At 32.7% G+C, this 23601-nt stretch overlaps 4 protein-coding genes across 4 annotated transcripts; 3 read left to right on the top strand and 1 right to left on the bottom strand.

Moving 5' to 3' along the window:
• The first annotated feature begins 3647 nt into the window (after positions 1-3647).
• On the top strand, positions 3648-5091 carry LOC133289322 (uncharacterized). Its single transcript, XM_061487237.1, has one exon. The coding sequence runs from the start codon at positions 3883-3885 to the stop codon at positions 4831-4833; it is 951 nt and encodes a 316-aa protein (XP_061343221.1). The 5' UTR covers positions 3648-3882; the 3' UTR covers positions 4834-5091.
• Positions 5092-5194: 103 nt separating this feature from the next.
• On the top strand, positions 5195-6098 carry LOC133289323 (protein SSH4). Its single transcript, XM_061487238.1, has one exon. The coding sequence runs from the start codon at positions 5338-5340 to the stop codon at positions 5833-5835; it is 498 nt and encodes a 165-aa protein (XP_061343222.1). The 5' UTR covers positions 5195-5337; the 3' UTR covers positions 5836-6098.
• Positions 6099-6969: 871 nt separating this feature from the next.
• On the top strand, positions 6970-7409 carry LOC133289266 (uncharacterized protein At4g04775-like). Its single transcript, XM_061487163.1, has 2 exons — positions 6970-7122; positions 7191-7409. The coding sequence occupies exons 1-2, from the start codon at positions 6970-6972 to the stop codon at positions 7407-7409; spliced, it is 372 nt and encodes a 123-aa protein (XP_061343147.1).
• Positions 7410-8828: 1419 nt separating this feature from the next.
• LOC133289265 (uncharacterized) lies at positions 8829-10744 on the bottom strand. The gene is made up of 4 exons (XM_061487162.1): positions 10474-10744; positions 9914-9990; positions 9235-9711; positions 8829-9149 (listed from the first exon to the last, which is right to left on the bottom strand). Exons 1-4 carry the CDS (start codon positions 10742-10744, stop codon positions 8829-8831), a joined length of 1146 nt encoding a protein of 381 aa, XP_061343146.1.
• Positions 10745-23601: the final 12857 nt, after the last annotated feature.

The following is a 23601-nucleotide window of genomic DNA, read 5'->3' as shown; positions in this document are numbered from 1 at the left end:
AAATGCAGATAACTTATTTGCAGTAACTGCAGAAAAAGCGAACTATATATATATATATATATATATATATATATATATATATATATATATATATAGTTTACATTTCTGCAACTGATGTACGTACAACAATCAAATACTTGAGCATATATACTTGAAAACATTAAATGCAGGAAATCTTAACCATACAAAGGATGAAAACATTAAATGTGGAGAATCATAATCATACACATATCGTTATTGTACGTAAAGCGGCTGCAGAAATGATTTTACCTATATATATATATCATGTTGTAACCCTTTGATTTGTATGCAAAATTTTATTTTATTTTTTATTTTTAATAATTGTGGGACTCATCACTAATTGAGTCATAATAATATAAGAAAACAATTCTTATATAACATGAACAATCAAAGCCATATATATATATATGGTAAAATCATTTCTGCAGTCGTTTTACGTACATCAACGATAGGTGTATGGATACCATTTATTGGGAATTAATAAGTTTGATTTCCAATAAATAATAATCATTGATAGACGGAAATCAACACTTAGAATTTGTTATCAAATTTCAAAGTTTGATAATGGTGTCAAAGGTGCCTATATATGGGAAATACTACTCTCATTTTACATGAGATAGTTATCTCATTTTCTCTCACTTCGAAAATCGTGCCCCTTCTTTCTTTCTTTTTCTTTTTTTCTTTTAAATAGCGGGCCCTACTTGGATTCTCTCTGTAACATGAGAGAACTACTCTCATGTTATATGAGAGTAATATTCCCCCTATATATATAGGATTTTATGTTTGTTACGTTAACATAACTTTCCTACACACACAAATTTATGTGGATCCCATCTCTTGATTTTTCTCTCTCCTTTATTCTCTCTCCTCTCTCTTCTCAAATGTGTGGGTAGGTTTGTTATGTTACATCATGTAACATAACAAACATAAAGCCCATATATATATATATAGAGTTCGCTTTTTCTACAGTCAATGTAGATAACTTATCTACAGTGAGCCCAAAAGACGTCGTTTTGGACATAAATTAGGGTATTTTTGTAATTATAATTTATTTCAAGGTTATAATAGTCTTTTTCATTATAATTTTTTAATTTTTCAACCCAAAACGACATCGTTTTGAGAGCGAATGGAGATAACTTATCTACATTCACTTTAGAAATATTAAAGGCATATATATATATATATATATATATATATATAAGTGTTGATTAAATTTATTCTATTATCCTTATTTACAATAATATGATAAAATAAAAGTTACAAATTTTTTAATTCAATTTTTCTTATTTAACGTGATTTCTATTTAAAATTTTGTATTAAAAATTGTTTATGTATGACATAAAAGTTATGGTTTTTTGACTCTTTTGCCCCTCCTTAATTAATTAATAACTATTTTGTCCTTTATTAAATTTATCTACCAATCTGCCCCTCTTTAGTCGATTAAATGGTCAAAACAGGCAAAAATAGTTGACTCAAGATTTAATCGTTTAAATCTCCCTATTTAATCGATTAAATCTCCCAACATGCAACAAAGGTCAGATCTCCTCCATAAACAAAAGTAGATTTCATGCATATGAAGCAAATCAACATGCATAGATAACCAAACAAACAAAGAAACCAACAAATTCACCTCTTGATGAGCAGATCTTCTGCATAGTTCAGTCTGCCTCGCATGAACATACAAAACAATAACCCCCTCAATCCATCAATCGATGCAGAAGATCTGCTCATTAAGAGGTGAATTTGTTGGTTTCTTTGTTTGTTTGGTTATGTTGATTTACTTCATATACATGGAATCTACTTTTGTTTATGGATGAGATTTGACCTTTGTTGCTTGTTGGGAGATTTAATCGATTAAATCTCGAGTCAATCATTTTTTACTGTTTTGACCATTTAATCGATTAAATATTCAAGTTAATCGATTAAAGAGGAGGAGATTGGTGGATAATTTTGAATGAGGGACAAAATAGTTATTAATTAATTAATGAAGGGTAAAAGAGTCAAAAATCCTAAAAGTTCTTTAATACAATTGTTACAATTGTTACATGTTAATAATTTAAATTTAAATTCTTTATTGTATTATTATTTTGTTTTTCTTTTTGACTTTTTATTGCTTTAATCTGTATTTTTATTGACTCTATCTCTTTTAACATTTTAAATTTTTACTTTTTAAAATAATAATTCAAGTGTATTTATTTGTATTAGTTCTGAAAAATACATACTTTATTATAAAAATATAAAAAATATCCTAAAAAATTTATTTAGTTAATTATTTATAATTTTAATCTTATGAGTATTAATAATCATAATATTTGAATAAGCCCCAGCATCACAACTTTATTTATAGAATCATAAACTGAATTCATTGAAAAGACACATTTCAAATCCTGCAATATTATTTATCCATTTCTCATACCCTTTCTTTTTCCTTTACGTGGGTTGTGTGTAAGCTTCCTTAATGCTCACCTTTTGTCTTAAGTCCTCCCTTGAAACTAAAAAAAAAAATCGAAAAATAGTTTTTACTTTTTTCCCAAATCCAAAAATAGCAACATTTTGAGATTGTATAAGATAATTTTATTTTATGTGAAGAAACATTTTTCCCATTTTTATATGTTAAAAAAATTAATTAAATTTTCATAATAAATATAATGATATTTTTATTTAAATTATGAATATAAAATTTAAATAAATAAATAAATTATTATTACTAATAAATAAAATAAAATAAGATCACATAATTATTAAACTTTAAATATAAATCTCTTTATATTATATTTTTTTTAAAAATATGTTTAATGTTTTTAACTAAATATGATTCATAAATTTTTGAATTTTTTGTTTAAAAAATAAAATTAATTAATTTAAATATATATATCAAATAAAAAAATTCATAATCATGGATATTTTTATTTTAATAATCGTTTAATGTAGGAATAAGATAATTCTGACGTTCCCGAAAGTGGATCTCGGAGTCGGAAGTGAAACTCTATCAAATGAACAAGCAAAGGTTGATTAACGTAATATTAACTGTCATTCGACAAAAAACTGTCCAAACACTTTCCAACAACTGAACATATGTTTATTTGTTTCCTTTTCCTTTTAACTTTTTATCAGTCTCCGTCTTTCTGGTTTTCCAATGGGCCATGGCCTCTACATTGAAAACCCAACTTCTCTTTCTCTATATTTTTGGCAGTGCTAGAGCGAGAGAATCCAACCAAAATGTCCTTCAGACGAATCAGAACTCCGAAAAAGCACCCAGTTCGCATTTGGAACTTTTTGCTCTGAAGGAGTGGTTGGTTGTAATGTAATGCCAAGGACGACATAATCAGGAAAACACACCTTTCTTTAATTAGTTTTATTTTTTTTATTTATGAAAAACTACTCCCTCTTCTAATTATGATAGGCCACTAGCTTTCTAGAAGTGTTTTGCAAATGGAAAGCACAACAACTAAACCACAGTTCTAATTACTTTTCTCTCTCCTTTGAAAAACAAAAGAACAGATAACAAGTCATCAAACGCGTTTGTTGCTCATTGAGAAGAGTTTGTCGGTTCAAATAAATTAAATTATAGGGAACTGACAAAGAAAATTTTAATCCAAGGAAAACTCAACAACCTTAATATTGGGTGCTAACTTCACCGTTCGGAAACGCCTTATGGCACCTCTTACTACATACATGCTTTAATTGAACCAGTCTTAGTCCACGCCCGCCAGCGCCCATACTAATTTTCTCCTCTTTTTTCATTATTTTCTTCCTTTATCATTATTCCTCCAAACCCCACTCTTTCTGATCATAACAACCTATGCACACAAGACAGAAAGGTAAAGAATCAGAACTTAGTTTCTGGCATAAGAAGAAGAGATGAGCCAGTGGATACGTGTTGCGGTGGTGGCATCCGCCGCTGGATGTGTTTCAACCCTTTTGTTGGTTTTTATATGGCGTTGGTGTCATCACAAAAAGCGTAGAAATTTTGTTGAACCGGCTAGCCTGGCCAGAATGGGGAGCCTCCAACCAGGGATTTCGAGACTTCATAATCCCCAGCTTCCAATTCATCATGAATTGGATCAGGGGAGCAAGAACAAGGGGAATTATTATGTGTTTCGTGGTGGGGTCTCTGAAAAAAGAACTTTGTTCAACTGGGCTGATCATCCTTCTATGGCCGTTGATGCTGTTGAAAATGGGTGGTCTCGATTTGCTTTCACGGGCTCCAAGAGCTACATGCCATCTCCTTCAAAGAGATCTGCAATATTAGGAGTATGTGCAGCACCAGGAGGTGATTATATTGGAAGAGAATCAGAGGCTGAGATAAGCTGGGAAGTTTCACAGGGATCTGCTGAATTTATGCAGAAGGTAAGACTGAATCCTGGGTTGAAGAAATCTCATCAAAACAATCCTTCTATGACTGTTGCTTCTGTCATTAGAACGGCTTTGCCACTGCCTGGTCCTCCTTTGGGAAACTATGCTTTCCCACAAGAAGCCTATTTTGAAATTACCATCTTGAATTCTCGGCGTGATGACTATGAATCGGTTGGAAAGAGTAGAGAAGGTGAGAAGACTAAGCTCCTCGTTCAAGGTAATTCAAATGCTAAAGGGAATTCCGAGGCTTTGGTTCATGTTACCAGCAGCAATAGTCATAAAATCAACAATGTTGAAGAAATGAAGCTTGCCAGAAGAGAGGGTGGAAAGAGAGAATCTGTGATGTTCTCATTGGGATTAACAACAGGAAGCTCTGTTCTTTTGAGAGTTCCAGGAAGCTACCCAGGGAGCATTGGATTTAACTCCAACGGTTCTGTTTATCTTGATGGTAACTAATAAATCACCTTCCCTTAACTTATTGCTTTCCAAGTTCTTTTATTTTTTTTTTACCATTAGTAAAGGTGTTAAGGTCATTCCATTCCTTTTGTTCAAGATTTGTAGACTGGTGGACATGGTCTTCAGGGGAAACTGATAAGAGCAGTACAGATTCACATTTACAACCTTTTCGTTTTGTGCTGCTGTGTTAGAAAGGGAACAAGGACAACCCAACTCAAGACACATTTCTAATCTCACCTAAAATATCAACACCATGAAAGGCCCACATGAATTGTTTCACAATCCACATGATAACCACATGGTCATACATTATAAATAGTAGTAGCAAATAACAACTATGTCCTTTTTTCCCCCTTTCTATAATTTTGTTTTGTCTTTTGGGATTCAAAAAATAGAATAGATGGGACACAAAAGACGCGTAATTGCATGCAAACATGGTTTACATTTCTGCTATATTATTTCTATTTATTTTGAGACATCTGAGTATGAAACTTGGTTACAGGAATGAAACTTGTATTCGAATCCGAGAAGGCGGAATGGGTAGGAACTGATAAGGTGATTGGTTGTGGGTTTGATCCTAGGCAGAAGAAGGTTTTCTTCACATTAGACTCAGAGTTGGTGCATGTCATCCACTGCCAATCAGAGGAATTTGGCACTCCACTCTATCCAACCTTAGCTGCGAATATAGACATTCTGGTATTAGTTAATTTTGGACAAAGTGCATTTAAATATGCACCTGCTAATGCTCAGAGAACACCAAATCCATGCTTTATTGCCCCACTTGTAAATTCCCCTGCTGCTACCCTGGGATATGATGACAGCAAGGAGCTATTCTCCATGGGAAGGATTGATTCTCAGTGGCGTAATCGCTCTACAACCAAAGGAAGCCACAACAACGGGCATAATAATAATAGAGATATGGATTTTGACGAGGAGTCTGAGGCTGATCTATTTGAAATCGTCTTAGATGGTTCTGGAAAATCTCCAAACACAGCATCGTAGTTTACAACGAAAGAGTGCACATTAGTATTTGTCTTGGCTCTGGCATTTAACATCATTGTTGCTTGTCCAAATGGAACATGGCTTTGCTGCACATAAATACATTGCTTTCATTTGGAAGAATGATTGCTGTATCTCATCATCTCAGTGGGATGATCTTCAGCATCCGTGAGGTGCTTAATGGTTTAGTGCTATACGAATATACAGAACACACACAGAAAGAGATTCATATACATGGAAGACTACTTTGTCTATAATCACTAATTGTGGAGGCTTTAACATTGACTAACCTGTCATATAGAGTTTGCCTTTTGTTTTCTACTCTCTTTCTCTTTTTCCTGGCGGCTAAGCATTTAATTTTTCCTTTTGGAAGAGAACATTGTCTCGCCCTCTGTAAATATTGTATTCTCATATAATAAAACTTTTACTTTCAGGTCTTTTCTCCAACTGTCTGCCAACATTCTGTCTGCTACTTCATGTTAATGGTTATTAAGTCCAGTTTGTATCAACTTTTGAAAATAAAAAATTATGTAATATTTTTCTAAGCAGAATTCTTTTTAAAGCTATCATGCATTTGGAATTTGAAAAGTGTAACAGAATACAATATTTGAAAAGTATTTTTAATAAAAAATATTATTATGCATAAAATTATTAACAATAACGTATAAAAGTGTTTTTATATTATTATTAGAGTAAATACCCTTTTTCGTCCCTGACAATTTTCACGAGGCACAACTTAGTTCCCAACAATAAAAAAGGCACAGTTTAGTCCCTATTTTTTGAAAAAAAGAGCCATGTTTGTCCTTCTGTTAGATGGGACGTGACAGCCCACTTGACGGAGGCCAGCTGGAACGCTAAGTGGCTGAGTCACTAACGTCACAGCCACGTGGACATAAGACGACGTCGTAGTGATACATGCGTTGTGTCTAGTTGAATTTTTGGACATGTGACCCTTGCATGAAAGGGTTAGTGACCCAATATGGTCCCTGTGAAATTAAGAACCCTAAATCAGCCTAAATCATGAACAAAAAAAAACCCCAAAAGCTCCCCACGATGAAGACTGAAAATTTTGGGGTCGTAGAAGGTATTTATTGGCTATTTTCTGGGGCGTAGAAGAATATGAGTATGTCATCTAGCATGGGGGGATCAAGTGGGAGTACGTCTTTTGGGTGTAGAACAACCTCACGGACCGGCAGTCGAAGGTGCAAATGTGGGAGGCAAACATTCATCTATACCTCTAAAGCAGAGAGAAACCCAAATAGGACATTCTTTGGGTGCCGTAATTTCAAGGTATACATTTGTAAATTGAAGTTAATTAACTTGTAATATGTGCTTACCGTGGTTTGCAATTTTGGCAGGATAAGAAGCCGTTTTGTAATTTATTTAGATGGGTAGATGACGTATGTAATGAAAGACTGGAGCTTGAAGATGGAAGAATCAACAAGGTGGAGTTGGATGTTGCTGAAATGGATTTCAAGTTGAAGTATGTGGACATGGTGATGAGTGAGAAATTGCAAGCTAAGTTGAATGACCAATGTGTGAAGATTAGTGAGCAAGAACTGAAGCTTAATAAGTAGGAAAGAAAGCTGAATGAGCTATATCTGAAGATGGTGGAGGAGTTAGATAGGATGGACAAAGAAATTAGGCATGTTGGTAGGGCAGCTAGGGTCTTAGTTGCTGCTTGTGTAGGGTTTTTGATGATTTGTATTTTGATTGCAACTGTTGTAACAATGAAATGTAGTGTACAAAATGTATTTTTTCTTCAATGAAATGTAATGACTTGTTCACAACTGTGATGATTAAAGTTCACAAGACGCTATTATTATATGGCAATGTAGTTCTGTATTTTGGTTGGAAAATGTGTTTTTGTGTATACTGCTAACTTCATTTAAGCTTACACTATATGTCAATAGCAATGGAACAAGGTTATGGAGTAATACAGCCCATCTGTTTGCATCATATGTTTTATTCCTGTTAAGATTCCACTGTCATAATGGGGCATAACCCATTTTATCTGCATAATGAGGGTGGACTGATATTATGTGCTGGAAAAAGTGAATTACAAATATATCCCAGACCAAAAGTAGTGAAATTTGTAGTCAAATTTGTGGATGAAAATGGGATTTTGAGAACTAGTTATTGATACCTAACCATAAAAACGAAATCCCAACTTGGTCCCTGACAATGTGTATCGGGGGCCAATTTGGTCCTTGACAAATGCTATCGGGGCCTTATTTGGTTCCTGACACTTAAAAAATGGACATGAACATATTGCAGCAATGGAATGAACATATTGCAGCAAAATGTATCCACATATGTAACTTCAAACCAGCAAAGACCAACCCCAAATATTTAAAAGCTGCATTGTAACTCATGACATAATTGGATCACAAACTTTTTCCAAAAACATATACAGAGACATATTGCAGCAAAAACACCCATATAGAGACATATTGCAGCAAAGGGAAAGAAATGAATTCACAAAGGAACTTGTAGTCATTTACAATTCAAAACCCTTCCTTCATAATGACTGGCTTGCCAGCTGAACTTGTAGTCCACATAAACAATTCTAAAACCATCCTTCAAACTATTTGCACAAATGTTTTTTTTGATTCACAATACACCCATACAGAGACATATTGTGATTAAAAAAAAAAACAAGTACTTCACCTAAAGGCCTTAAATACAAAAAAATATGGGGGTACAACAGAACTTGCATACAATTCAAAAAAATGGCCAAATATACCATTGTTGCCTATACAACAAACATTGAACCCCTATACAAACAAGACTGGACCTACAACTGATCCACTTCATTCAAGCTGGCCTTGGTGGCCTAAACCCAGGTGTGGTCATGAATGCCATTAGCCTGCTCCTTGTGCCACTGCTTGTTGCATTGACAATTTTAGTTGACAAATGTTCTGCTGGTGGTGGGGCAGTAGGTGCTGGGTTGTTGCCCCTAATGGATTCCTCAGCTTCCTGGGACTGTCTTGACATCACATAAGGTCCTCCTTGCAGCATTTAGCACACTTTGCAGCATATGTCCTTTTTAATTTTTTGGTGTTGCTGTCATGCTCCTCAGTTGGATCCTTCTTCCTATGTTTTTTGGGACGGCTAATTGGCCTTTTGAGTGGTGGAGGAATGGGTTTAGGCTCGGATGATGCAGGGCAATACTTATCAGAATTGACAGGGTTTAAGGTGTGTGCATAAGTGGCATGCAAAGCATCCACTGTCAGCCATTGATGGACATAAAGCTCTGCTGGTTCATTCTTGTGACATAATGCAGCGATTGCATGCTCACATGGCAATCCAGTGAGCTGCCACAGATTACATGCACAAGTCTTATAGGTTAAATTGACTCCCATCCTTTCACCCTTTCTAGTCACTTCGTATAGATCTTGCTCCAAATTCCCTGTCCATGTTGGGGTCCAGGAATTGCTTAAAATTCTTTGATGGGGCAATTTTACCCCTAACTATTCCAATAATTCTTTGATGGGCAGCCATCCTACTCATGATATAGCACCTAAGTTCTTCACATAGGCTGACAATGAGCTTCGACCTGTATCCTATAATTTTTGCATTCCACACCTCAGCCATGTTGTTGGTTATATTGTCACACTTGGGCCAGTGACTAAAATAGGCCTTCACCCAGCATGAGGGGTCAATCTTGTGAAGGTATGTCCAAGCATCTTCATTCAACTCCTTCAATTTCTGCATTGTTCTTTGAAATTGGGGCACAGTAGTGCATCGTGCAGCCTCCCATACTATTCCCCTAATGGCTTTGTCCTTCCATTGCTTAAAGAAATTCTTCCACACGTGCTGCACACAAAACCTGTGATGGGCACTAGGCATAACCTCCTGTAATGCTGGTATCAAACCCTGTATTCATATATGAAGCATCAACAAAAGTCATTACACATGGCTACCAATGTACAAGTTATATAAAACAAAAATAAATTTGAAATAAAGATACCTTTTGCTGATCAGAGATGAAGTTCCAGCCATGTATCACATGGCTGCCAATGTCCTCTTGTAACAAGTTCAAAAACTACTTCCAATTTTCTTTAGTTTCACTGTCAACCATTGCAAAAGCAATGACATAAAAGCTCTTGTTTGCATCTTCTCCCACTGCACTCAAGAGCTGCCCTCCATAGTAACCTTTCAAGAAACAACCATTCAGGCCAATCAATGGCCTACAACCAGCTTTGAATCCTTTCTTACAGGCATCAAGGCATATGTACAGTTTAGAAAAAATAGGTGGGCTATTAGGTAGTGGCTGTGGTATTACTTGCATTTGGCAAGTGGAGCCAGGATTGCTCCTCAAAAGCTCATCCAGGTAGTCCCTTAACTTGCCATATTGTTCCTTCTCTTTTCCTTCTATTCTTCCCTTGGCTTTGCGTAGTGCCTTCGTCACTTTCTTCAGATGCACATGGACCTTGTACTCTTCCTTTCAATGCTCATAAGCTTCGGCCCTAGTCATGTTGGGCTGTGTGACCAGCCTTTTCTCCAACTTTGCAGCAACCCAATCCCTACTGGCCCTTTTATTTTTGAAAATTCTGCAGCAGGAATGGTTATTGTTGAATGTCTTGACTTGGAAACTATTGAATTTGTTAGACCAGGCACAATATATCATCCACTCACAGTTTTCATTTGAGCATTTGGCCCTTGCTCTTAACTTGTCATTCTTAACCCATTTAAATTGCCTCCCAAGACTTATATTGTAGTCTTTGACACCATTTTTAAAGTGCTCCAAACTGACAAACTCCATTCCAAGCTCATGTTGTACATGACCAAAGGTATTCTCCTCATTAAACTTCGGAAACACTTCCCTCTCAACCTCCTCATCCCCACTTGAAGGAGGAGTCTTCAATTCTTCAGAATTGTAACCATAGCCCTGATCTTCAAAGGACATATTCTGCTCATCCTCTGAATCCTTTTCTTCCCTGTCACTCTTGTTAACTGTCTTTTTTTCCTTCTTTCCTTTCACCTTTTTTTCAATGCAATTATTGGCTCATCCTCTTCATCCAGTTCATCCTCTGTTTCGTCATCAACACCCGGTGGCGGAGGCTTATAAGGCTCATCTTCTACACTGTCATATGAATCACTTGACAGTCCATTGCCCTCTCCCTTTTCATATTCATCAGCAAAAGTCATATGGAAGTCATAAGAACTGCCAACTGAATCACCTAAGACCCCCTCCTCATCAGCACTTTGAGGAGGGGACCCTTCTACAGGACCAGCCAAAATGTCAGGAAGTGCAATGCAATCTTCAAAATATATAGATATTTTGTTCCCATTACTTAAGGCAGCCTTCACCATTTCCAAAACATCTGAATCCTTTTCAAGAAGACATAACCCAACCTCTAAATCACTCTCAGTAGGCTTGAGCCACCACATCTGTTTACATTTATCATAGCCAAACCCCGTGAACAGAGTATCAAGGTCACGAAGGTTGACATAGTCTGCATCCATCTTAGGTAAATCATCCACTCTCCCATTTACATAAGTCAGCTTTCCTTCCTCATTTCTAACCAACACACCCCCATGATGATATCTAATGACTATATATTCATCCATCTGCATAGAAAACAGAACATAATCATTTTTTACACTACCATAATATTATTTTACAGTATCATATAAGAAATCATGTATTATCAATATTACAATAATACTGTAATTGTCACAGATTTTTTAAATGGATCCATTGCTAAAAAAATTGGGTCAACTAATCACACTACACATAGCACTTTAAATAACGACAGGGGGACCACATACAACAAGTTCCAAAAATAAAATACCAAATGAGACCAGATAATAAAACCCTAACCATCTCTTTCCCTAAACCGCACATGGGGGGACCACATTAAACAAAAACACAATGACCAAAAAGGGTAGAGGGACCACAGATAATAAAGAAATGGTTTGTCCCACTACCTTGCAGGAATGACACCTCACTCACAATCGTTTTAACGATATTCACCAAAACCACACTACTTCCAAATGGTTGCAACTGTAGAAGAGACGTGCACCAACAAACCACCGTTCCTCACCAACCTTCACCGAAAACGAAGCTAACGAGCAGAGGAAATGGTGGGTATGGACGAGTGACTCGTTGTCTGAGTGTCAACTGAGTCAACACCTAGGTTGAAGAAGTCTCTTTCTCTCACACGACGTCGTCCGCTGCTACTTACATCTGATGGGCCTTCCAATATAACACGACGTCGTTCCTTCCACCTCCACGTGGCTGTGATGTTAGTGACTCAGCTACTTAACGTTCCAGCTGGCCTCCGTCAAGTGGGCTGTCACAATCCATCTAACAGAAGGACAAACGTGGCTCTTTTTTTCAAAAAAATAGGGACTAAACTGTGCCTTTTTTATTGTTAGGGACTAAATTGTGCCTCGTGAAAATTGTCAGGGACGATAAATGGTATTTACTCTTATTATTATTATTTGCATGGGCATTTCAACAAACAATCAGTATGATTAATTTTGTTTGATCTTATGCATTTGACTCACTGAGTTGGAAAAGAATTGCCTCTGGTCTCAGTACCTGCATATATGGCTAAACCACTCGACCTCAGTCTCCTTCTTCTGCTCTGCACCACTATAGAATCTTTTTCTTCGCCCTCTGATCACCATTATGATGTTGAAGATAACCCTTTTTTTTAGAAAAGAAAAGAAAAAGAACATTTGGGTAAACTTGAATTTGGAAAAATTGCATTACCCTCTCACTTCTATTTTTTCAAAGAAAAAAATCTTGACCTAAGAAAAAACATTTCAATATATTCCTTTGTTTTGTGAATTTAATATAGGGTTCGCTTTTTCTATATTAAATCAATGTAGATAACTTATCTACATTGAGTCCAAAACGACATCATTTTGAGATGAAAATCAAGATATTTTTGTAATTATAATTTATTTTAAGGCTATAATAGTCTTTTTTATTATAATTTTTTAATTTTTCAACCCAAAACGACGTCGTTTTAGGAGCAAATATATAATTTATCTACATTCACTTTAAAAATATTAAAGCCTTTAATATATTAGTTTTCAAGGCGTGCAATGCACAGAATTATTTAATAAATAGTATATATTTTATTATTATTATTATCATAAAAATATATTAAATTAAATAATTGTATTACTCATTAAAATTGCGTGACTTTCAGAATTGGTTATTCAATCGTTGAAATTTCTATTTATACGATTATTAGTTCACATTTTACTTTTCAACTTATTATGAAAACATTTTCAAGGGGAAAAATCCATTTATTTATTTAGAGTAAATACCTTTTTTGGTCCTCAACAAATTTCACGATGCCTGTTTAAGTTCCTAGCAAATAAAAAGGCTCATCGTGGTCCCTAAGAAATTCAAAATGGACCAATTTTAGTCCTTTTAGGGACTAATATGGGTCCTTTTTGAATTTGTGAGGGACCACGATTTTAACTAAATGGGTCTATTTTGAATTTCTTAGGGACCACGATGGGCTTTTTTATTTGCTAGAGATTAAAACGGGTATCGTAAAATTTGCTAAGGACCAAAAAGGGTATTTACTCATTTATTTATTAAGATTCGGCTATACACCAAACGATTGGAAACGAAATACGTAGTACAATAGGGAGAAATTTTTAGGAGTTTGCATCTATCATGTATCATGACCAAAAAATTTTCTTACACATACAATATTTTGTGGGGCCCGCACTTTTTGAAGAAAAAAAAACTAAGGCACGCAAAACGAATCTCTATAACATTACACAATCACTTTTCCTACAACATAACTCTTATAAAACCTAAATTTTTAAGGTAGCGTTTGGTAGATGATTTCTGATGGGATGGATGGGTAAGTGAGAGTGTGATATCATTAATGTCATGTTTAGTAGAGGGTTAAGAAAAATAAAACCAGGCAACCTTGTTATCCATGCAAACTCAAGTTGTATGTAAAATGTCAAAAACACTGTTTGCGAATACCACCTCAGAGGTGGTATTTGCATAAGACTAGGAAGTGAAAAAATTGGCGCGATATTGTAGACTGAAATGTCCCTCATCCAAATGTAATCTGAGACTCTGTTGGTATGAGAGACAGAGATATAGATGACGGAACACGGTGGAGGAAATATCTACTTCTATTGACATTCAAAAATTAAAAAGGGGTTAATTTGGTAATTTTAACACATTTACTCATCAATATTTTATCTTCAACCAAACATAGACGTGTAAAATTCTACCCAATTTCTTCGGTATAATTTTGGCCAACCAAACAACATTTTTTTTAATTTTTCTACCAAACTTCATTTCCCACCATGTCCCTCTTAATTACATTTTCTTAATAAAAAAAAAAAAAAATTCTCTACCAAATACCCCCAATCAAGCCAAAATAAATTTTATTAATCTCCCAATTCAAAACAGATTTCAACCATTGAAGTCGTCTATCAATTAAATGTAAAAGACTAAATCCACCATTATATTTGATGACCACTTAAGAAGAATTTCATCAAATTTGCTTTTGTAATGGGTGGTTGGCATTTGACAACTTATTAAGAAAAATAAAAAATCAGAATTAGTGTCCCGAAGATAAACATGAGAATCAGAATATAATTGCGTGTCAATCCTTCCTTAAAATGGTCAAAGGTCAGAGTAATTTTTATTTTTTTTTCTTCCTGAGAGGTCAGAATTAGTGCAAATGCCAAAAATAGAATTTCAATCGTCTAATGTAAATCATTTCCAAGTTCTAACGTACATCAAAGCTCACGTTTCCATAACACAGCAATGTTATTCTTCAGTTTTCATATCAGACTGGGACTTTCCTCAAGGATGTCAACAGCTGTAATTGCGGCACTTGCAAGATAAGGGGACAATGAAGCAGAAGAAAACATAGCCAGAACTACTCAATCGCTGCCAGGGTTGAAATAGAGAGAAGAGTGCACCAAAAATGGATTGCAAATAACTCATAATAATAATAAAGTAGTAAGGGAAACTCCAATTCCACGTCTCCATTATGCAACTTCTACAGTTTGGACTTGGATTAGATTCAGGAACCCCATAATATTCTGTCAGACCTGTAAATAATTTTTATATTTGAGGAATAAGAAAATGTTTTTAAAATTATTGATAATTTATACAATTAATTTACCTTTTAAACATGTTAATGGAATTATGTTTTACCTTTCTTTGTGAACAATCAGATACTCGAATCTTTATATAAATTTTATAAAATGAAAAAAAATAAAATAAAATTAATGACGTCATCATAAATTTAATTTATTTTTGAATAAATTTCAGATCAGATCCTTACACAAACTCATCTCAAAATGCGACAAGCTAGCTTCATATTTTTTTTAACATAATTATCGTTACATAATTTCAAAATGACAAATAGTGTGGTTGTTATTTTTTTGGGAAAATTTTATTTTTACTTCTAGTGGTTTAATGGTGCATTACTTAACCCGTTGTGATTTCAAATTTATCGTTCATATTCACTATGATTAAATAAGTTTATTATTTAACCTCTTGTGATTTTAAACATTCATTTACATCTATTGTGGTTACAAAAATAGACTACTTAGACCCTGATGATCTTATAAATATAATTTTTTTCTAACTTTTATTTTATATAATTATGATTCTATCAAGGGTTTAAAGTTTTTAAAGTTACTTTGGATAATTTTACCTAATGTTTCACTAAAAAAATACACACAAAAACGTGTGAGATCCATATGAACCCATGTGAAGAAAATAGAAAAAAAGAAAATATGGACCCCACACATTTTTATGTGTGTATTTTAGTGAATATTAAATAAAGTTATCTAAAGTAATTTTAGAAATTTTAAACCCTATTATCAAATACACTCTTAATAAAATAAATTATCAATGATTAAATTTAAAAATTATTTAAAGTTATTTATTTTGAAATTATTTTAAAAATCATATTAAACTTTTTTAGTTATGTAAAAATATATATTTAAAATTAAGAATATTATTTAAAATAAATTAAAGACGTATTAGTTAAATAAATTATTTATTTTTAATTTTTTTAAAATATTATAACAATATCAAATAAAATAAAATAATATTTGACTTAAATTATTTTTACGATAAAAATATAAGACCACAAAACTTAAATATGCATCATCTAATAAATTTATTTCAAATAAAATAAATATTCCTTTTTATCGTGAATAAAGCTCTTATAGTGATATATTTAAATAAATATCATATATATGAGTGCACGTAAAAGACCGCAATGAATTTAAGTGATATCTTTTTATAACCACAATAAATATATGTGATAATTTGAAATCACATAAGGTTAAATGATATATTTTTACAATAACAATATGTCTAAGTGACAAATTTGAAAGCACAAAAGGTCTAAGTAACAAACCACGCAACCATCTGAAGTGAAAATAAAGTTATCCCTATTTTTTTAGATAAGCATAATGGGAAGGAGCATATTTTCGGTGCTCATGGAATAAGTATTCCCTTTTTTTTTTTTTTTGATAACAAGTATTCCCTTTTTTTAAAAAGGAAAAAAATATGAAATATATAATTATAAAAATAAAAGTAGTATACATATATAATTTTTTATATTTGATAAAAAAAATATACTGAATATTCGCTATTTTGTAGTACGGATAATATTTTCCATGGAAACATGTTTTTCTTTTTTCTTTTCCTGGTACGCTTATCGGGCCGTAGCTACTAGCTAACATGTCACTGCCGTTGATGCCAGACACATCGCCTTTTTTTTTAATCAAACATTAACATGGGAAGTGGGCCGGGTTGTAATATTCATGAACTATAGTCCAGAAAATAGATCAAACTAAAGTTCAAGCATTATGTCCAGAAAGTAAAGGGCCATAAATCAACCGAGCCTTTGGGCTGTTGTGCCCTCAATTCTATTGGTCCCATATTGTTACTTGTCCATAAGCAGTGGTTATTTAATAGACCACATAGGGCTTGCATATTTGAGGGCACCTGTGGACTTAAATGGGACAAGTTATATATACTTTGCACAATTATTCTTACTATTACTAAACATGCGCGTGCTTTTAGCCAGAACACGTGATTGGATATGTATTAGTGAGGAGCTAATGTTCCCCAAATAACCAATCATATATGCCACTACTCATTGTCCTAAAAGCCATGCATTTATATGTACTTATCTAGCTAGGCCTCCGACAGCGCATGCTAATGATATGGATGAAAGCTTGTAACTCAGCACATGTTGTGTCTCCAACTCCTTGCTTTAAGATTAAAGTCCACAGCAAGGGGGAGAAGATACTTAATTTGGAGGTATGCAATTATGCATTGCCTTTTTTTTTATCCAATACATGATATAACCAAGAACGATATTAAATTAAGCAAAGCACAAAATTAGGTTGCCTATTTACATTTTGTGGACAAGGGTTGGGTCACCCTTAGATGATTAGGTTATGGTATAATCATATCCATTTCTATGAAAGTTGTGTTTGGTGTACATGAAATGAGTGCACGGGAGTCAACAAAACTGCGCTATTGGACCTTAAGACAATAGTCCAAGCTAGTTCTAATTATATTATAATTAATTAATGATTCTGATAAATAAAATGAAGAGTTGCCTGGGAGAGAATGATAAGGCCAAAGGAGGCAGAAAGATGCGAGATTGGTCAGAAAAAAGGAGCGTTGGGAATGATGTTATTGATGCAAAGGAGGTGGAGCATGTGATTTAAAGGTCCACATGGGTAGAAAAGCACAGGGAAAAAAGTGGGGTAACGAAGTCTGGGTTGAGAATAAAGAAAGCAGTGGCGCAGAGTTAGCAACCTCGAAGCATGAAGCAAAAGCTAGTTCCTACTTACAGCTGCCCAATTTCCCAAGAAATGAATCGTGTAGGTTTTAATTCCTCAACCATGTGATTGTGCTCTTGCTCTAATGAAAATGTTATCTTGGTTTACGGGGAATCAAGCAGGTCGCATAATTAAGAAGCAAAAGGCTGATTATATTCAAGATTCTAACTATGTTTTATGGGCGTAGCTGTTGGTACACCAATTGCATAAATGCACTACTTTTTAACTAACTTTCATTTAATTTCCCAAGTTACTTTCAATTAGATACTGTGCTATATTTTGTGGCCCTAGGCGGGTAGTGAATACCTCTTTTCTTCTTTTATTCCCTAGTTTGCTTGCCGTTGATCCATCTGTTTCAAAGTTATAAGCTTTTGGTTGCTGGGAATATTGCAATATGTGTTTGCATTTCTATCATATTAATATTTCATCGTTTGCTATAGGGTTATTGATATATAAGCAATTTGATTTTTTTTAAATGTTACTTTAAATAATGATTATAAATTTTATTTAGTGTGGTTACCTGAACGGTTTAGACTGTTTCTCTCTAATCTGTTTTTGCGGTGATTGATGTGTTTGCATCTCTTTTTGTTATGTGCTAGTGCTATAATCCGCTGCAATGATTATGGATTTATGGGACTCGCAGAGTATCTTCCAGAAAATTCTGACTGACATTGTGAGAGTGCGGGACTTGAAAAAAGTGGGGGAACAAAAAATTAAATATTGTATAAATTATTATTATTTATTAAAAATGGAAAAATAATAGTGACAAAAGCACAATATGAATCATAAAGGTTATGATTCATAAATGAAGGTTATGAAAATAAATGAAGGGAGAAACACAAACAAACCTCTTGCTAGTATTTTTACCTTATAATGATATGTTTTGGCAAGAAATAAAAAATAAAAATTGTTAGGGTTTAAATGAATAAATAAAAATAAAAATATTTAATATTGTGAGAACGTGAATAGAAAAATATGAATATGATTAATATAGGTTTGACTTAAGTAAAAGAGAAATTTGATAGATTAAAATTAGTTATAGGAAGTATAAATAATTAGTCATGAGTGCCAATAGTCCTACCCAGAGTTGATATGTGTATTTATATTTATTCATCTTGCTACTTTATAAAAAAAATAAAAAAAAAGTGGATTGTATTAGAAGGTGGAGACAATTAAGGATGAAAATATATGAGACGAGTCATCAGGAGTTTATAGCTTAACTTATTTCGACCCAATTCATTTAGCAAACAAGTTAGAATTTAATTTTTTTTTAAAACAAAATATATTTAATGAAGTAGTTTAAAAATAGACCTTTAAAAAAGATTATTTGACCTACCCGTAGTACAACTCATATATTATCTAGATATATATTTAATTAAAATTTTATAATGTTTCCTTAATTTATAAATTATAGATTAATATATTATATTAATTTTATACAATATCTTTTTGGTTATTTGAAAAATAACGAATCTATGAATTATAATTTTATTCCAAATCTTCAGATACGAATGATTGTTGTTTCTTAAAAAGGTATTAATTTCCATTCTTTGCATAATAGAATGAGTTGATACTTAACTTAATTATAAATTTAATTTTGAAGCACTAAAATTTTAAATTATAACTTTATATTATTACTCAATCATTCACTACCACGTCAATAAAAGAGTGTAACGTTTGAAATAGTTTGAAAGTCAATTGTTTTAATGATGTATATAATACACATGCAATTTATAATTGTCGTAAAAAATCTTATACTAAGAGTACTTAAAATTAAATCCTTAAATTATATTTCAATATTTGTAATTAAAATATTATTTATATTTTAATTTTATATTTTAATTATGAAAAGAATAATATTTAAATATTTTATGATGAAATAAAGTTTAAACAAATATAATAATCCATTCTCACTCTTTTCATATTGATGTAATAATTTTTATTTTTATTCTGCTTTCTATCAAGGAATCAACCCTTGATTGTTTAAAGTGAAGCAAAATAAGTTTAGAATGTTAAAAAAAATAATATTTGATATAAAATATTGTATTTGAAAATTAAAATTTTAGAAAATAAAAATATTTAATTTCTAAAATATCAGAATTTTAATAATTTAAAATCAAATACCATATTTTATATGGTAGTGTTTGTTTGAATTTGATTTGATTCTAAATAAATAGAATACTTAATCAATACTAACTCTACATGGTCTTTTATCCTATATAAGGATAAAAACATAAAAAAAATCAATTCAGAATCAAATTTAAATAAAAAAATGAAGTATAGAATATGATTTTTTAAATCAAATCAAAACGAAACAATTTATTCATTTTTAATAATTCCAAACACAACTATAAATTTAATTTACTAACAAATAACATAACCATATAGAGAGAGAGACACACACATAGAGCAATTTGGTTTGTTGTTGAGTAACTTTGAAGGAGGACGCAATTGGTTGGGTTAATGTTTTTATCATAATTAACTCTAAAGCCTTTTATCAATACTTTCGAGGCAACTCATGAGGTAAAGAAATATTCAACTCAAAAGTTTTATGTAAAACATGTGAAGGTATTTTTATTATTTTATATTATATTATTTTTCTTTAACATATCTCCTCACGTAAAAAAATCTGATAGAATTGGAGTCTAAATAATTTATAGGCGCACAACATCAAGAGTTTTTTTTTTGAAACATGGATAATATATACAGAGCTACCGTTAAAGGTTATTAAAATCGGTTCGGTCATTGACCCGGTTGAGGTACGGAGTCATTTGGTCACTGGTTCAACCAGTGGGTCACTGGTTCAACCGCATGACCCGATAATTATATGCAAATTTATAATTTATATTAAAAAAATTATAAGCATACTCAAATTTCTAAAAAAATGATAAAAATTTCAAATATTTTAATATAAAAATAATAAATCACATATTATTATCCAATAAAGGATCAAACAAAAATATAATGATCGTGATACGAGACTTTAGGTTCAGAAAATGACATCTCTAATTATAAATCAAATCAAAATTTTCTACATAGTGCATAATTGAGATAATATTAGTGGTTTAGGTACATAGCTTATGTAAATCAATAAGCAAAAAAATATTCAAATATGTCCATTATGATTTTTTTTTTGAAAAAAAATGGAATTTTTTTTTGAGACCGGGTCGGGTCACCGATTAACCGACCGAGTCACCGATTTTCATGAAAACCGGTCGGGTCAGACCGGGTCGCAGCGGTTCTGATGCATGGCCGGTTCATTGCTTCAACCAGACCGGTTATATGACCAGTTTACCAATTTTCGAGTCAACCCGGTCGGATCGATCCGATTTTATTGACACTGGCGACCATATTAAAAACTATTTTTAGGGTTTAAAAAATTAACTTTTTATTAAAAGAACGAAGCTGCAGAAATCAAACTCTACGCGCCCTTAAACTGCATAGCACAGACACGCAAAAAAAAATGGAAAGATGCGTGTCGGACACCGACACGTTCCGACACGCGGTCAATATTTTGGGACACGTGATCAACGCTTTGACATGTTTCGACATGCAGTCAACTGTTTTCGACACGCGGTCAACGCTCCGACAAGCATTTGACACATTTTTTTTTTTGAAATAAATTTTATTTTATTAACTAAATATGAAAAATAATTTATAAATCAATTTTTCTATGTTAGAAAATTTGACATGAAAAATTAATAAAATATGAAAAATTATTTTTGTTTATATTTATGTTATAAAATTTGAATATTTGATTGGTTATATAACTTATTATGAGCTGTTATATGTATTAAATATAAATTATATTATATATATTAAAAATATTATGTAATATCAAAACGTGTCCCAACGTGTCGGAATATGACATGTTTTAGAATTAATGTGTCGTATCTAGTCGTGTCTCGTGTCCGTGTCGGTGCATCTCTTAAATTATAAAGCTCTAACCAACTCCCCAAAAAAATAAATTATTAAATAAAAATATTTTTATTATTATATATTATATTATTGGTAGTTGAATGCAATTTTGAATTATATACATCGCTAGAAGAAACACTTACAAATTCCGCCTGATGTTAGTCGCAAGTGTCCATTTAACTACAGGTGCTAAAAAAAGACGTGTTGTCATGCGAAGCCCAAATAAACAGTTGAGTGGGAACCACTTTGTGGTTGCTTTGTTTGCATCTGAGGTAACGTTTGGATGACAAAATCCAATGAATGAAGAGTTAGGTTGAAAGGAAGCTTGAGGTTGGGGTTTTATCACTTATGCACCCACCCTCCCTCCCGACAGTTCTTATTTCTTCCTTCAAAATAAAGATGGCAGAGAAATTAATGCTGATAAAAAAGAACAATTGTTTTTACTGCAAGTTTGCTTTCCTTGTAGTCCACCATCACATGAAAAGAAAAGCCAGGCAAAGTGACATATAGAGGAGAGGTCATTTTCGATTTGGGATTGAACAATAAAATAAAAATGTTCAAAATCCTTACCTAGTTAGAATGGTTTTTTCACACACTACCATGGCCAAAACTATAACTTTCCATTTTTAAACTCTCGAGCAGCAATAATGATGAAATTTCTAAATACGGTACTATTAAGAATGTTTTTGATACCCTAAAATACTTCAACGTACGTAAACTTTTGTTGAGTCTCTGTGAACATAAATACATTTGTATAAGTCCATAATCCAGAATGGAGTACCTACCAGTTGCTACCCAGGAAATCGTATTATAGTATTTCAAAAGTGTCACGCAACCTCACATGAATGTTCTATATTTGCTATGCTATGTGACATTGATATATATTGTCCTATATTTATTAGCTAAGGACAACATGTAGCTGAGCTCTTGAAAATGTACATCAGGTATGGCCCCTGCCTCTCCCTACAAAAAAAGCGAAAGCCCAATATTATTTATAAATGAGTTTAGCTTGATATATAAATCTATCTGCAAGCAAGCTCGCTCATGGTGTGTGGACCTTCAACTTAAAGCAGTGTAGTCAATATATACCATCAAACTGCACTCACCAGTCACCAAAATCTTACATCTTTTCCTGTCATCCGCATTGGTGGCCCCCGTGCAACAACTTTGAACTGTTTTTCAAACGCTCCTAATTTTTTTGCCCCGTTTCCTGCTTTTTATTAAAATAATAATGAATGTACTCCCCTTAACAAGACGTGGACGTATGTTTAATTATATATAGAGACAGCTAGGATACTAGGATGCGTGCAGAGGTTCTTGTTAAATGTTGTCTTTTAATTTGTAGCTGAAAATTCAATGGAATATGCTGTCTCGGAGGAGAATGGATCGGAGGTGTGGAATCATTCAATTATCAAACTCTATTGTCTTTTGAATGGGTGGCGATGCAAGTACAAGTCTAAAGTTCATATAAGAGTGCATGATTTTCCTTGATTTTCTTATAATGAAAAGATAAAAACAAGGAGTAAAAGTAGAGTCATTTTTGTGAAGGGGTAAATTACTTGGCGTTTTGCATGCATGCCTATATCATATCTTAGTCGGTAGGAAAAATTCGACGAACAAGAGAATAATACTGAGATAGAAAGCGTTGAGTTTAGTTTATGGATATTCCACTTAAATGAATTACAATTTCCCCGGTTGGAGGGAGAACATAATTAATATTTAATGGGTTAGTAAGAAAGTCAAATAATATTTAAAAAAAAACAAATAACAGTAAACTTAATATATATTACATTTTAATCCAAAATCTTAAGATATTAAATTTATAAATATCTTACTTAATTCATTCCTAGCTAATATAAGATTCAATTACTCATCATTTAGAATGTGAAACAAAAATTAAAACCTAAACATATAAAAATCTAGTAATATTAATTACAATTGAATAATAAAAAGTATAAATACAAATTAATATATAAAACTTTCAAAGATCGAATATCGAATAAAATAAATCATAATGTGTGTAGA

This window comes from Gastrolobium bilobum, unplaced genomic scaffold (genome assembly GCF_033153095.1).
Source record: "Gastrolobium bilobum isolate Gb01-03AN ecotype WA unplaced genomic scaffold, APGP_CSIRO_Gbil_v1 utg9887, whole genome shotgun sequence".
Classification (NCBI taxonomy): Eukaryota; Viridiplantae; Streptophyta; class Magnoliopsida; order Fabales; family Fabaceae; genus Gastrolobium; species Gastrolobium bilobum.
This window is presented reverse-complemented; position numbering and strand designations above follow the sequence as displayed.

Excerpts from the sequence above, each read along its gene's own strand:
- LOC133289265 (XM_061487162.1), bottom strand. The coding sequence starts at position 10,744 with ATGTCCTTTGAAGATCAGGGCTATGGTTACAATTCTGAAGAATTGAAG. Across the intron at positions 9,712-9,913 it reads ATGTCATTGCTTTTGCAATG|GGTTTGATACCAGCATTACA; the intron begins GTTGACAGTGAA and ends ATATGAATACAG. Across the intron at positions 9,150-9,234 it reads ACATGGACAGGGAATTTGGA|CTCACTGGATTGCCATGTGA; the intron begins GCAAGATCTATA and ends AATCTGTGGCAG.
- LOC133289322 (XM_061487237.1), top strand. The coding sequence starts at position 3,883 with ATGAGCCAGTGGATACGTGTTGCGGTGGTGGCATCCGCCGCTGGATGT.
- LOC133289266 (XM_061487163.1), top strand. The coding sequence starts at position 6,970 with ATGGGGGGATCAAGTGGGAGTACGTCTTTTGGGTGTAGAACAACCTCA. Across the intron at positions 7,123-7,190 it reads TTGGGTGCCGTAATTTCAAG|GATAAGAAGCCGTTTTGTAA; the intron begins GTATACATTTGT and ends CAATTTTGGCAG.
- LOC133289323 (XM_061487238.1), top strand. The coding sequence starts at position 5,338 with ATGAAACTTGTATTCGAATCCGAGAAGGCGGAATGGGTAGGAACTGAT.